Genomic DNA, 14,974 nt, shown 5'->3' on the forward strand with positions numbered 1-14,974 from the left:
TCCCTCATATTGACACGTTTATGTAAACTCCACCAAGCTGCTTGCTGCTTTATCACAGATCCTAGGAACCTATCATTCTTTGGATAGATAACTTACGCTTCACATCGCTTTTAAACTCTCCCCCCCGCCCACCAAAACCTTAAAATTGTGTCCTGTGGTGGTGACTAAAGTTTTAGATGGCTGCAGCATGGATCTCCTTACTCATATACTCAACACCCTTATCAGTGAAGGCAAGCATATCATACGCTTGTACCACCTTATCCAATTGCACGGCTATTTTTACTGAACTATGAACCTGGACCCCAAAGCCCAATATACCTCAATGCTATTAAGGAATCTACAACTTACAGTATACTATCTCTTATCTGTTGACTCCCCAAAGTGCAATACTTCACACTTCCTCAGATTAAATTGCCATCTGTCCATATCGATAACAGAAAACCGCTGCTTACTGACTTCCAGTTGGATAAACAATCTTTCAGAATAATACATATAAAATGCTGGTGGAATTCAGCATTTCAGCAACAATTATCGAATAGGATAAAGAGTCAATGTTTTGGGATGAGATCCTTCATCAGGACTCCATCTCCTCCATCACCATAAGACATAGGAGCAGAATTAGGCCATTCAGCACATCGAGTCAGCTCCACCATTTCATTATGGTTGATCCTGGATCCCACTCAGCCCCATACACCTGCCTTCTCGCCATATCCTTTGATACCCTGACCGATCAGGAAACTATCAACTTCCAACTTAAATATACCCACAGACTTAGCCTCCACTACGTTGTGTGTCAAGCTGCTGGTGGTGGAGTGGCATCCACTCTGGATTTTGAGAGTGGTCCTGGGTTCAAATCCAGCCAGCTCCATGCACACTTCCCATCCGTGCAGAGTTGAGCATAGAGCTAGCAACTCGGCCTTGTAAAAAAAACAGACAGATGCTAAGGACACGTCAAGGTTGCCGCCCGATGCTTCACAGGTGCAGAGAGAAACAACAACCTGAGGAAAGTTAGTGTAGTAATTACAAAGGGGATGAATATTTCTCAACCTCACAGTTTTGGTTTTTAATTTTTATTAAATTGTTGGCAGGCTTTGGAATTTTTCTTTTGATTTGACACGAAGCACAATGTTTTATAGATTAGCTCAAAAATCCTACATCAATATATTTTAAATTTAGAAATTGAGACAGTTCAATGTGAAAATAGTCGTGGGGGACTGAATACTTCCAAGGCACTAGATATACCTCTTGGGAACTTATCCGCCATAGTGCCCTGCAAAAGCCTCAGCACAGCTTTTTCTTTCTTTCTTTCTTTTTAAATCTTTTTATTGAGTAAGTATACAAAAAAGGTAAGCCATATAAACATTAATACAATGTTAAAGTATAATAAAATTCCAAAAGGTATCAATACCAAAAAAAATATTACAAACAATGTAATTTAAACATAAGAAACCAAGATAACATAATAGTATACTAAATTTTATATATATCAATGGAAAAAAAGAAAAAAAAACCCCAAAAAAAAACCCACCGTGCAACTAACTAAAAGCAAAGCAAAGCAATGGGCTAACTTGAAACCAAACAGAGTTAAACTTAAAATCACGTCCTCAATCCCGACCTCCATTAAAAACAGTGAAAAAAAAACAAGAAGGGTAAATATTACATTAAATGAAAATATCGAATAAAAGGTCCCCAAATCTGTTCAAATTTAAATGAAGAATCATAAAGGTTACTTCTAATTTTCTCCAAATTCAAACATAAAATCGTCTGAGAAAACCAAAAAAAGGTAGTTGGAGCATTAAGCTCTTTCCAATGTTGTAAAAAGCACAGCTTTTTCCTTAATCTCAAACTGTCCCAGTGTATTAGCATGCTCCGCTCGGTTTCACTGCCCTCCAATTTCTTCTCCTCAGTAAATACCGGCACAGAGCACTCATTTTGTACCTCGGCTACTTGCTCTGACTTTAAGCACAAACTTCTTCCTTTAACTTTGAGTGGATTTGCCCTCTCAGTTAATGGAAGCATAAAATGCATCACGATTCTCCTTGCCCCTACTTTGCTAAGAACATTTCATGGTCCCTTTTGTCTTTCCTAATCACTTGCTTGAGCTCTTTCCTTCTATCTTTATATCCTGCAAGGGATAGTTTTAGCTTTAATTTTCTTCCTGACTAAGTTTAGGACCTCTTAGGTCATTCAAGGTTCAGTCTCTATTCATAAATGAAACACCCCACCAAAAGCAAGAGCCTGGTGAATGTCCCAATCCAGTCTCATCCTTTCTGTTTGTGACACCGTGCTGTACAGAATATTCTAGGTACGATGTTTTGTCAAGTTATAACTATAATCTTCCTGCTCTTGTACTCTGTGTGCTGTAAAATAGAGGCAGCTCATTGCTAGATTAAGGGATACTTGGAGACATCTCCTTGACACCTTTTTCTCTGTTTCTCAGTATTCTCTAGGGCACCACCATTCATTATGTGTGTAGAATACTTACTAGTCCTCCCAAAGACCATTGCCTGTTACTTTTAAGGAATAAATCCCAAATGCCATCTTGCCATTTTATCAAAATCATCCTTTAGCCTGCAACTGTCCTCTTCACTTAAACAACAAGATCTCTATCACTCTTCATGTCATTTGCAAACTTACTAATCGCACCTCCTACATTAAAGTCCAAATGATAATATATACAAGAAAAGGAAGAGTCTCAGTAGAACGCTCCTCATCACAAGAACAGTTCTTCCATCATCCCAATTTAATTACGAGCCCTGACCTCTTGGATTGATCACCCTTTCAGACCATAGTCAAAGGCTTCTCCTATGGTCGACAGTCTCAGTTCTCATGATATTCATCTAGCTCTGATGACCAGCCCTCATTGTCTGCTACCTGGCTCGAAAATTTCCAAAGCAGATAACTTAAGCTTTGTCACAGCAAGACAATCATGAAGAAGTCTGAGAAAATATATATAGGGGATTTCTCAAAGCCTGTTTGGAAAACGTTAACAGCTCTGCTGAGCTGGGAATCCTTGCATCTGATGGATGATTATCTACGATAATACTGAGGATCTTCACCAGGAACACACAACAGCAGAAGGAGTATTTATCAGCATGAACACTCTGTTCAGCAGCTCTGACCTGTCTATGGTAGTGCCAAGGAGTTATTCAGACACATCAGAAGAGAAGTGGAAGTAAATCATTGTTGGATTGGCATTCATCCCAAAAAATGGAACGTATTCCAAAGTAACTGTGCTCTGTAAAGATGGTGGTCAGGCTCTGAGGATGCAGAAGGGAGGAAGCCCAGACCATGACCAGCTCTAATAGCTGAGTTAATTTATGTGACTGGTCTGGTTAAACCATGGTGATCCTTGGGATATTGATAATGTGGATTTTGAGGAGAAAATGCTGCTGAATGTCAAAATGATATGGTTAGCTTTCATATTCTGTAACTTGTCATCTACCAGTATTTGTGTGGGAAGAATTTTCTTTCCCATTTGTCACCCCATGCTTGAATGCTGTCCAGTTATTTTGTATGTAACCAGGAATGATTTAGATGCCTAAGAGAAGCAAATGGAACTGGAAACTGTGTGATCATGAGCAGTGATCTCTCTATTATGGTGGGGACATAGTCATTAATGAAATATTTTGAAAATACTCCCTCAGATCATTGAACTGAAGAACTCAATGGCAAGAATCTGCAGCTCAGATGGCTGAGTTCCAGAGTCCAGTTCGGTTGGGGGGGATTCCTCCTGATTTCCCTGTCTCAACTTTTGCTAAGGCTCTTGAATGTTGCCAAATACCGTTTAAGTGTGGTGTGTTTTTCAGCAATTGAATCGGTACTGCAGAATATAATCAGTGTTTTTGTTTTGTGTTGAAAATGTAGGCTCAGGTGAAGTTTGAGGAATGTATTGCAGCTCAGGAAGAGTGGAGACAGATTCATCACCTGTGTTACTGGGAGCTAATGTGGAGTAACTCGTTTCAACAACAATGGCTTCAGGCATATCGGTATGCAGACCTCCTGTGCAAAGAGAGCCGTTGGTCACAAGTAGGTACATTTATGTATAGTTGTACAAATGGTTAACATTCTGCTTACCTCACTGAGCCTGTTTCGATTTAGCTGTTTAATATTTAGATTCAAAAGATTCAAAGAAAAACTTTATTGTCATTCTAACCGTACATCAGCTCTGCAGGGCAGAATGAGACAGCGTTTCTCAGGAGCAGTGCAGAAACGCTGTCTCATTCTGCCCTGCAGAGCTGATGTATGGTACAGGTATATATTGTAGATTCCTACCTTCTCACCTCATTTGACACTGCTGTGAAACAGTGTCCTAAAATACTGTATTACAATGAAATTATCAAAACGAGATTTCTGGTGAAATCAAAGATCTACTCCAGAGGAAAGGAAGTCCAAGCCTGCAGAGTGATATTTTTGCAAGAATGAACGTAAATTATTTGTTCTCAAGTTGGTTGCGGAGCATGAATTTTTTTTGAACAAAGTCAGACTAGTTAATGCAGATTTGTCTTCATATGCTCAACTAATTAAGCATTATTAGTTTAATTCTGCACCCCACAATGGACCAAAGGGGGTGTTTCTGTGCTGTATTGATCAATGTGAAATGAATTTCACAGCATTTGGAGAAGGTAATGAAAAGCATGTTTGCAAGCTGTGTAAAGCTGCTATAATTGCTCATAATGCAAGCTCTTACTATTCCTGACTTCCAACTATTGCTTTTAAAGCTACTGTTTGGAATTTAACATTTATTCTGAGTATTTCTATCATGGAATAAGAGATACAGGAACAGAATCAGTCCATTTGGCGCATCGAGTCTGCTCTGCCATTTCCTCATGGCTGATCCATTTTTCCTCTTGGCCCCAATCTCCTACCTTCTCCCCATATCCATTCATGCCCTGATCAATCAAGAATCTATTACCTCTGAATTAAATATACGTAAAGATATGGCCTCGATAGCTGCCTGTGGCAAAGTATTCTGCAGATTCACCACTCTCAGTATAAAGAAAATCCTCCGTTCTAAATGAGGCTCTATTCTGAGGCTGTGTTCTTTGGTCTTAGACTCTCCCACCATAGGAAACATCCTTTCCACATCCACTCTATCAAGGCCTTTCACCATTTGATAGGTTTCAATGAGGTAATCCTCTCATTCTTCTGAATTCCAGTGAATGAAGACCCGGAGCCATCAAACACTTGTCATATGTCAAGCCATTCAATCAGAATCATTTTCGTAAGCCTGCTTTAAACCTTCTCCAGTTTCAGCACATCCTTTCTAAGATAATTCTCCAAAAACTGCTCACAATCTCCAAGTAAGCCTCACCAGTGCCTTATAAAGTCTCAATATTACATCCTTGCTTTTATATTCTAGTTCTCTTGAAATGAATACAAATATTGCATTTGCCTTCTTCACCACAGACTCAACCTGCAAATTAACCTTTAGGGAATCCTACTCAAGGACATTTGCACCCCAGTTTTTTTTGTATTTTCTCTCCATTTAGAAAATAGTCAACCCTTTCATTTTTTCCACCAAAGTGCATGACCATACACTTCCTGACATTGTATTCCATCTGCCACTTCTTTGCCCATTCTCCTAATCTGTCTAAATCCTTTTGTGGCTTCTCAAACAACCTACCCCTCCTCCTATCTTCATATCATCTGCAAACTTTGAAACAAAGCCATTTAGTCCATCATCCAAGTCATTGACATAGAACCTAAAAAGAATCCGTCCCAACAGAGACCACTATGGAACACCACCGGTCACCAGCAGCCAGTCAGAAAAGGCTTCCTTTATTCCCACTCTGCCTCCTGCCAATCAGCCACTGCTTTATCCATGCTAGAATCTTTCTTTCCTGTAATACTGGGAGAAATTCAGAATCCAGCAGAGGAGGACAAAGGGCTTAATTAGGAAGGGGAAAAAAGATTATGAGAGAAAACTGGCAGGGAACATAAAAACTGACTGTAAAAGCTTTTATAGATATGTGAAAAGAAAAAAGACTGGTTAAGACAAATGTAGGTTCCCTACAGACAGAAACAGGTGAATTGATTATGGGGAACAAGGACATGGCAGACCAATTGAATACCTACTTTGGTTCTGTCTTCACTAAGGAGGACGTAAATAATCTTCCGGAAGTAGTAGGGGACAGAGGGTCCAGTGAGATGGAGGAACTGAGGGAAATACATGTTAGTAGGGAAGTGGTGTTAAGTAAATTGAAGGGATTAAATGCAAATAAATCCCCAGGGCCACATGGTCTGCATCCCAGAGTGCTTAAGGAAGTAGCCCAAGAAATAATGGATGCATTAGTGATAATTTTTCAAAACTCTTTAGATTCTGGACTAGTTCCTGAGGATTGGAGGGTGGTTAATGTAACCCCACTTTTTAAAAAAGGAGGGAGAGAGAAACCGGGGAATTATAGACCGGTTAGCCTAATGTCGGTGGTGGGGAAACTGCTGGAGTCAGTTATCAAAGATGTGATAACAGCACATTTGGAAAGCGGTGAAATCATCAGACAAAGTCAGCATGGGTTTGTGAAACGAAAATCAAGTCTGACGAATCTCATAGAATTTTTTGAGGATGTAACTAGTAGAGTGGATAGGGGAGAACCAGTGGATGTGGTATATTTGGATTTTCAAAAGGCTTTTGACAAGGTCCCACACAGAATAGTGTGCAAACTTAAAGCACACGGTATTGCGGGTATGGTATTGATGTGGATAGAGAATTGGTTGGCAGACAGGAAGCAAAGAGTGGGAATAAACGGGACCTTTTCAGAATGGCAGGCAGTGACTAGTAGGGTACCGCAAGGGTCAGTGCTGGGACCCCAGTTGTTTACAATATATATTAATGACTTGGACGAGGGAATTGAATGCAGCATCTCCAAGTTTGCAGATGACACGAAGCTGGGTGGCAGTGTTAGCAGTGAGGAGGATGCTAAGAGGATGCAGGGTGACTTGGATAGGTTAGGTGAGTGGGCAAGTTCATGGCAGATGCAATTTAATGTGGATAAATGTGAGGTTATCCACTTTGGTGGCAAAAATAGGAAAACAGATTATTATCTGAATGGTGGCCGATTAGGAAAAGGGGAGGTGCAACGAGACCTGGGTGTCATTATACACCAGTCATTGAAAGTGGAAATGCAGGTACAGCAGGCGGTGAAAAAGGCAAACGGTATGCTGGCATTCACAGCAAGAGGATTCGAGTACAGGAGCAGGGAGGTACTACTGCAGTTGTACAAGGCCTTGGTGAGACCACACCTGGAGTATTGTGTGCAGTTTTGGTCCCATAATCTGAGGAAAGACATTCTTGCCATAGAGGGAGTACAAAGAAGGTTCACCAGATTGATTCCTGGGTTGGCAGGACTTTCATATGATGAAAGACTGGATCGACTAGGCTTATACTTGTTGGAATTTAGAAGATTGAGGAGGGATAAAATCCTAAAGGGATTGGACAGACTAGATGCAGGAAGATTGTTCCTGATGTTGGGGAAGTCCAGAACGAGGGGTCACAGTTTGAGGATAAAGGGGAAGCCTTTTAGGACCGAGATGAGGAAAAACTTCTGCACACAGAGAGTGGTGAATCTGTGGAATTCTCTGCCACAGGAAACAGTTGAGGCCAGTTCATTGGCTATATTTAAGAGGGAGTTAGATATGGCCCTTGTGGCTAAAGGGATCAGAGGGTATGGAGAGAAGGCAGGTACAGGGTTCTGAATTGGATGATCAGCCATGATCATACTGAATGGCGGTGCAGGCTCGAAGGGCCGAATGGCCTACACCTGCACCTATTTTCTATGTTTCTAATACCATGGGTTTGTAGCTTGTTAAGCAGCCTCATGTGTCGCACCTTCTCAAAGGCCTTCTGAAAATCCAAGTACTCAACATCCCCGATTTTCCTTTGTCTATCCTGCTTGTTATGACTCCAACATCTTCCCAACCACAGAGGTCAGACTGACTGGCCTATAGTTTCTTCTGCCTCTCTCCTGTCTTGAAGAGTGGAGTGACTTTGCAATTTTCCAGTATTCTGGAACCATTTCAGACAATAGTGATTCTTGAAAGATCATTATTAGTGCCTCCACAATCTTTCAGCAACCTCTTTCTGAATTCTGGGGTGTACTCCATCTGGTCCAGCTGAATTATCTACCTTCAGACTTTTCAGTCTCCCAAGAACCTTCTCTCTAGTTATGGTAACTTCACACACTTCATTCCCCTGACAGCTGGAACTTCCACTGTTGTTAGTGTATTCCACAGTGAACACTGATGCAAAATACTCGTTCAGTTCATCCATTATTTCCTTGTACCCCATTACTACTTCTCCAGCATTGTTTTTTTACAGTGGCTCAATATCCACTCTCACTCTCACCTCTTCTACAGTATAGGCCAGAAAGCTTTGCATCAATTCTAGAGAACTGGTTGAAAAAAAGGGACAGATTTACTGTATGTTCACCTGGCAAGGCAGGATTTGGTGGAGCTGACATTTTTGTGCAAAGCAAGTCCCATTTTTGAGGAGGTAACAAAATTTATGAAGGCAAAGCAGTAGACATGGTATATACTTCCGGTTAAGAAGGCACAGATGAACATGCACGACAGCTTCTGGTAGTCAAGAAGATAAGAAATCTGACTAAAAACATCACTAAAAATTTCTTTCTGAACGAGGTAGCAGTAGATTGTGGAGGCATTAGAAATGATCTTTCAAAAATCATTGGACTCTGGCGTAGTGCCAGAGGACTAGAAAATTGCAAATGTCACCCGCTTTTTAAGAAACGAGGAAGGCAGTTGAAAGGAAATTATAGACCAGTTAGTCTGACCTCAGTGGTTGGGAAGATGTTGGAGTCAATTGTTAAGGGTAAAGTTATGGAGTACTTGGTGATACAGGGCAAAGTCAGCAAGGTTTCCTTAAGGGAAAATCCTGCCTGACGAACCTGTTGGAATTCTTTGAGGAGATTACAAGTAGGATAGATAAAGGGAGATGCAGTGGATGTTGTATATTTGGACTTTCAGAAGGCCATTGACAAGGTGCCACACATGAGGCTGCTTACCAAGTTAAAGCCCGTGGTATTACAGGAAAGTTACAGGCATGGTTAGTGCATTGGCTGATTGGTAGGAGGCAGCAAGTGGAAATAAAGGGATCCTTTTCTGGTTGGCTGCCAGTGACTAGTGGTGTTACGCAGGGGTCAGTGTTGGGACCACTTCTTTTTATGCTGTATATAAATGATTTAAATGATGGGATAGATGGCTCTGTTGCCAAGTTTTCAGATGATATGAAGATTGGTGGAGGGGCAGGTGGTGTTGAGGAAACAGGTAGGCTGCAGAAGGACTTAGACAGATTAGGAGAATGGGCAAGAAAGTGGTAAATAAAATACAATGTTGGAAAATGCTTTGTCATGCACTTTGGTAGTAGGAATAAGTGTGCAAACTATTTTCTAAATGGGGGGAAAATTCGAAAATCTGAGGTGCAAAGGGACTTGGGACTCCTTGTGCAGAACACCCTGAAGGTTAACTTGCAGGTTGAGTCAGTGGTGAGGAAGGCAAATGCTATGTTAGCATTCATTTCAAGAGGTCCAGAGTACAAGAGCAGGGATGTGATACTGAAGCTTTATAAGGCACTGGTGAGGCCTCACCTTGAGTATTGTGAACAGTTTTGGGCTCCTCATCGAAGAAAAGATGGGCTGGCGTTGGAGAGGGTTCGGAGGAGGTTCACAAGGATGATTCCAGAAATGAAAGGTTTATCATATGAGGAATGTTTGACGGCTCTGGGTCTGTATTCGCTGGAACTCAGAAGGATGGGGAGGAAGGGGAATCTCATTGAAACCTTTCAGATGTTGAAAGGCCTAGATGGAGTAGATGCAGAGAGGATGTTTCCCATGGTAGAAGAGTCAAGGACAAGGGGGCACAGCTTCAGTATAGAAGGGCATCCATTTAAAACAGAGATGCAGAGAAATTTCTTTAGCCAGAGGGTGGTGAATTTGTGGAATATGTTACCACAAGCAACTGTGGAAGCAAGGTCGTTGGGGGCATTTAAAGCAGAACTTGATAGGTTTTTAATTGGACATGGCATCAAAGGTTACGGGGAGAAGACCGGGGAGTGGGGCTGAGGAGGGGGAGAAAGGATCAACCATGATTGAATGGCAGAACAGACTCGATGGGAGAAATGGCCTAATTCTGCTCCTATATCTTACAGTCTAATGGTCGAAAAATACCTTTTTTGTGGTACGTTGTGTTAAATTATCACCGTAAACAGTGAAGGGGCGAGTTTGGGTGATGAGCTGAGATGGTGTGTTGCAGAATCGTTGCCAATGGAGTTCTGATGCCTTTACAATTTGCCCGAGTGCGAGGTTGGATCACTTTGGGCACCCAAAACGAGAAGTAGGGACTCTGGCAGAGAAGTTTTGATGCTTCTTCAACTGGCTTGAGTGCAAGATTGGATCGCTCTGGGTGCTGAAATGAGAAGTTGGGACTCTGGCAGAGTAATTTCAATGCCTGTTCAACTGGCTTGGGTGTGAGATTGAATCGTCTGGGTGCCAAGTTGATCTGAAGAGCTTGAGAGTGGCTTTGGGCTGGGTGACAGAATCTGGGCCTCGAACGAGTCACTGGGTGGCGTGGTCTAGGCTTTGTGCCTGGATCATAGTGCGAGGTACGATATGCTGTTTAAATGCACGCACACCCGGATCAGAGGTGAGAGCTAATTCCATTCGCTCTCTGCAGTTGTCACCCCTCTCTCCAAGGCGTGGAGCCTTTTGCTGTTATGTCATTGGGTCGATTTAAACGCCAGCCTAGATAGACCGAAAAGACAGGGTGCTGGTTAGGACAAGAGCCGATTTCACATTCTCTGCGATGGTCATCTGCGTGGTACTGAGGCTATGAAGACCTCTCTTTGTACGCTAGTATAATGAACCGCTAAGTGAGGCTTTGGGCCTACCCCGGGGGTCAGATCTGAGAACTCATTTTTGGTTTGGAAAGCTGTTGTTCGCGTCCATTGTTTGCATGATTAGTATTTTTTTCCCTGCGCATCGAGGGTCGGTCTTTTATTTTTATTTTCATTCTTTTTTTCTTTAAATTGGGTTCTTTTGGTAAGCAGACAAATATCAAAGTTGTTTAACTGATACATTCTTTGATAATAAATGTACTTGAATCTTGAATATATGCACTTTGGTAGTGTTCAATAGAGAAGGGGCACATGGAATTCGAGATGTGTTTGGAAACTGATTCCAAAGTTGGCTTGATAATTGGAGGTAGAATGTCACAGTTAAGTGGCGTCCTTCTGACAGGAAGCCTGTAACTGGTGCTATATATCAAGGTACTAGGACCTTTATTGCTTATCATATGTATAAATGACTTGGATGAGAATGTAGGTGGACTGATTGGTGAGGTTGTGGCAACCGCAAACTTGGTGGAGAGGTAGATAATGTTGAATGTTGTGAACCAAAGCAGAAAGGTAGAGATCAGCTGGAAAGTTTCAATAGACAATAGACAATAGGTGCAGGAGTAGGCCATTCAGCCCTTCGAGCCAGCACCACCATTCACTGTGATCATGGCTGATCAACCACAATCAATACTCTTTTCCTGCCCTCTCCCCATATCCCTTCACTCCACTATCTTTAAGAGCTCTATCTAACTTTTTTGAAAGAATCCAGAGAATTGGCCTCCACTGCCTTCTGAGGCAGAGCATTCCACAGAACCACAACCCTCTGTGTGAAAAAGTTTTTCCTCAACTCCGTTCTAAATTGTCTACCCCTTATTCTTAAACAGTGGTCTCTGGTTCTGGACTCCCCCAACATCAGGAACATGTTTCCTGCCTCTAGCGTGTCCAATCCCTTAATAATCTTATATGGTTCAATCAGATCCCCTCTCATCCTTCTAAATTCCAGTGTATACAAGCCCAGTCGCTCCAATCTTTCAACATATGACAGTCCCACCATCCTGGGAATTAGCCTCGTGAACCTACGCTGCACTCCCTCAATAGCTAGAATGTCCTTCCTCAAATTTGGAGACCAAAACTGTACACAATATTCCAGGTGTGGTCTCACCAGGGCCCTGTATAGCTGCAGAAGGACCTCTTTGCTCCTATACTCAACTCCCCTTGTTATGAAGGCCAACATGCCATTAGCTTTCTTCACTGCCTGCTGTACCTGCATGCTTACTTTTAGTGACTAATGAACAAGGACACCTAGATCTTGTTGTACTTCCCCTTTTCCTAACTTGACATCATTCAGATAGTAATCTGCCTTCCTGTTCTTGCCACTAAAGTGGATAACTTCACATTTATCCACATTAAACTGCATCTGCCATGCATCCGCCCACTCACCCAGCCTGTCCAAGTCACCCTGCATTCTCATAACTTCTTCCTCACATTTCACACTGCCACCCAGCTTTGTGTCATCTGCAGATTTGCTAATGTTACTTTTAATCCCTTCATCTAAATCATTAATGTATATTGTAAATAGCTGTGGTCCCAGCACCGAGCCTTGTGGTACCCCTGCCATTCTGAAAAGGACCCATTAATCCCTACTCTTTGTTTCCTGTCTGCCATCCAATTTTCTATCCATGTCAGTACCCTACCCCCAATACCATTTGCTCTAATTTTGCACACTAACCTCCTATGTAGGACCTTATCAAAGGCTTTCTGAAAGTCCAGGTACACTACATCCAGTGGCATTCCGATGTCCATTTTCATAATCACATTCTCAAAAAATTCCCCTTCGTAAATCCATGCTGACTCAGACCTATCCTGCCACTGCTATCCAAATACGCCGCTATTACATCTTTTATAATTTACTCCAGCATCTTCCCCACCACTGATGTCAGACTAACTGGTCTATAATTGCCTGTTTTCTCTCTCCCTCCTTTCTTAAAAAGTGGGATAACATTAGCTACCCTCCAATCCGCAGGAACTGATCCGGAATCTGTAGAACATTGGAAAATGATTACCAATGTGTCCACGATTTCTAGAGCCACCTCCTTAAGTACCCTGGGATGCAGACCATCAGGCCCTGGGGATTTATCAACCTTCAGTCCCATCAGTTTACCCAACACCATTTTGTGCCTGATGTGAATTTCCTTCAGTTCCTCTGTTACCCTAGGTCCTCTGGCCACTATTACATCTGGGAGATTGTTTGTGTCTTCCCTAGTGAAGACAGATCCAAAGTACCTGTTCAGCTCGTCTGCCATTTCCTGTTCCCCATAATAATTTCACCCGTTTCTGTATTCAAGGGCCCAACTTTGGTCTTAAGTATTTTTTTCCTCTTCACATACCTAAAGAAGCTTTTACTATCCTCCTTTATATTTTTGGCTGGTTTACCTTTGTACCTCATCTTCCCCCCCCCACCCCGTATTGCCTTTTTAGTTATCTTCTGTTGCTCTTTAAAAATCTCCCAATCCTCTGGCTTCCCACTCATCCTTGCTATGTTATACTTCCTCTCTTTTATTTTTATACTGTCCTTGACTTCCCTTGTCATCCACGGTTGCCCCTTACTTCCCTTAGAATCTTTCTTTCTCTTTGGAATGAACTGATCCTGCACTTTCTGTATTATTCCCAGAAATACCTGCCATTGTTGTTCCACTGTCATCCCTGCTAGGGTGTCTTTCCAGTCAACTTTGGCCAGCTCCTCCCTCATGGGTCCATAGTCCCCTTTGTTCAACTGTAATACTGACACTTCCGATCTTCCCTTCTCCATCTCAAATTGTAGATTAAAACTTATCATATTATGGTCACTACCTCCTAATGGCTCCTTTACCTCAAGTTCCCTTATCAAGAACACATAGCAACATGGTGAAGTTTAAAGAGATTCCCCAAGGAACTATGAGAGTTGAGAAGATAAGTAATGTTTTAGATTGGAGTAACTTTGTTAAGAATAATGACTAATTTATTGAATTTTTTGAGTTTTAATGTTAATGGGCTTAATGGACCAATGAAAATAAAAAGAATCTTAACATATATTAAAAAAATGAAGATAGATTTAGCTTTTTTACAGGAAACGCACCTAACAGAAACAGAACATCAGAAACTAAAGAGAGATTGGGTGGGTAGTGTTGTTGCGGCTTCATTTAATTCAAAAGCGAGGGGAGTAGCAATTTTGATCAATAAAACGTTACCAATTAGAATACAAAATGTAATAACTGATTCTGCGGGGAGATATGTGATTATACATTGTCAACTTTTTTCCGAACTATGGACTTTTATGAATATTTATGCACCAAACGAAAATGATGCAAAATTCATACAAGAAGCTTTTTTGAATTTGGCGGATGCACATGAAAAAATATTAATTGGAGGAGACTTTAATTTTTGCTTAGACCCAGTCTTAGATAGATCAACTAAGGCTGTTATAAAATCGAAGGTAGTAAATTTAACTTTATCATTGATGAAAGATTTAAATTTGATTGATATATGGAGAAGAATCAATCCTAAAGAAAGAGACGATTCATTCTATTCTCATAGACATAAAACTTACTCAAAGATAGATTTTTTTCTATTATCAATGCATATTCAACACAGAGTGAAAAATATGGAATATAAAGCAAGAATATTGTCAGATCATTCTCCTTTATTAATGACAATAATAATGGCTGATAAGGAAGAAGTGACTTATAGATGGAGATTTAATTCAACATTATTAAAACGTCAAGATTTTTGTGATTTTATGAAAAAGCAGATTCAATTTTTTTTGGATACAAATTTTCATTCAGTGGAGGATAAATTTATATTATGGGATGCGATGAAAGCATATCTTAGGGGCCAGATAATAAGTTATACGTCTAAAATTAAGAAAGAATATATGGCAGAACTAGATCAATTGGAAAAAGAGATTACAAGAATAGAAAAAGAATCTCAAAGATATATGTCAGAAGAAAAACGAAGACAACTTGTCAATAAGAAGTTACAATATAATATGCTTCAGACATATAGAACGGAAAAAGCAATTATAAGAACTAAACAAAGGTATTATGAGTTAGGTGAGAGAGCACATAAAATTCTTGCCTGGCAGTTGAAAAC

At 41.0% G+C, this 14,974-nt stretch overlaps 1 protein-coding gene across 5 annotated transcripts in view; it reads left to right on the forward strand.

The window, feature by feature from the left end:
- LOC134341292 (tetratricopeptide repeat protein 39B-like) overlaps positions 1-4,080 on the forward strand; it is a 217,314-nt gene extending 213,234 nt beyond the window's left edge. For all 5 annotated transcript variants that reach the window (XM_063039166.1, XM_063039165.1, XM_063039168.1 and 2 more), the window contains one exon: positions 3,868-4,080. In XM_063039166.1, coding sequence (XP_062895236.1) covers positions 3,868-4,065 — 198 coding nt within the window. In that variant the 3' untranslated portion in view covers positions 4,066-4,080. The remainder of the gene's footprint in view (positions 1-3,867) is intronic.
- The last annotated feature ends 10,894 nt before the right edge of the window (positions 4,081-14,974 follow it).

The sequence above is a fragment of the Mobula hypostoma genome, assembly GCF_963921235.1.
Source record: "Mobula hypostoma chromosome 16 unlocalized genomic scaffold, sMobHyp1.1 SUPER_16_unloc_1, whole genome shotgun sequence".
NCBI lineage: Eukaryota > Metazoa > Chordata > Chondrichthyes > Myliobatiformes > Myliobatidae > Mobula > Mobula hypostoma.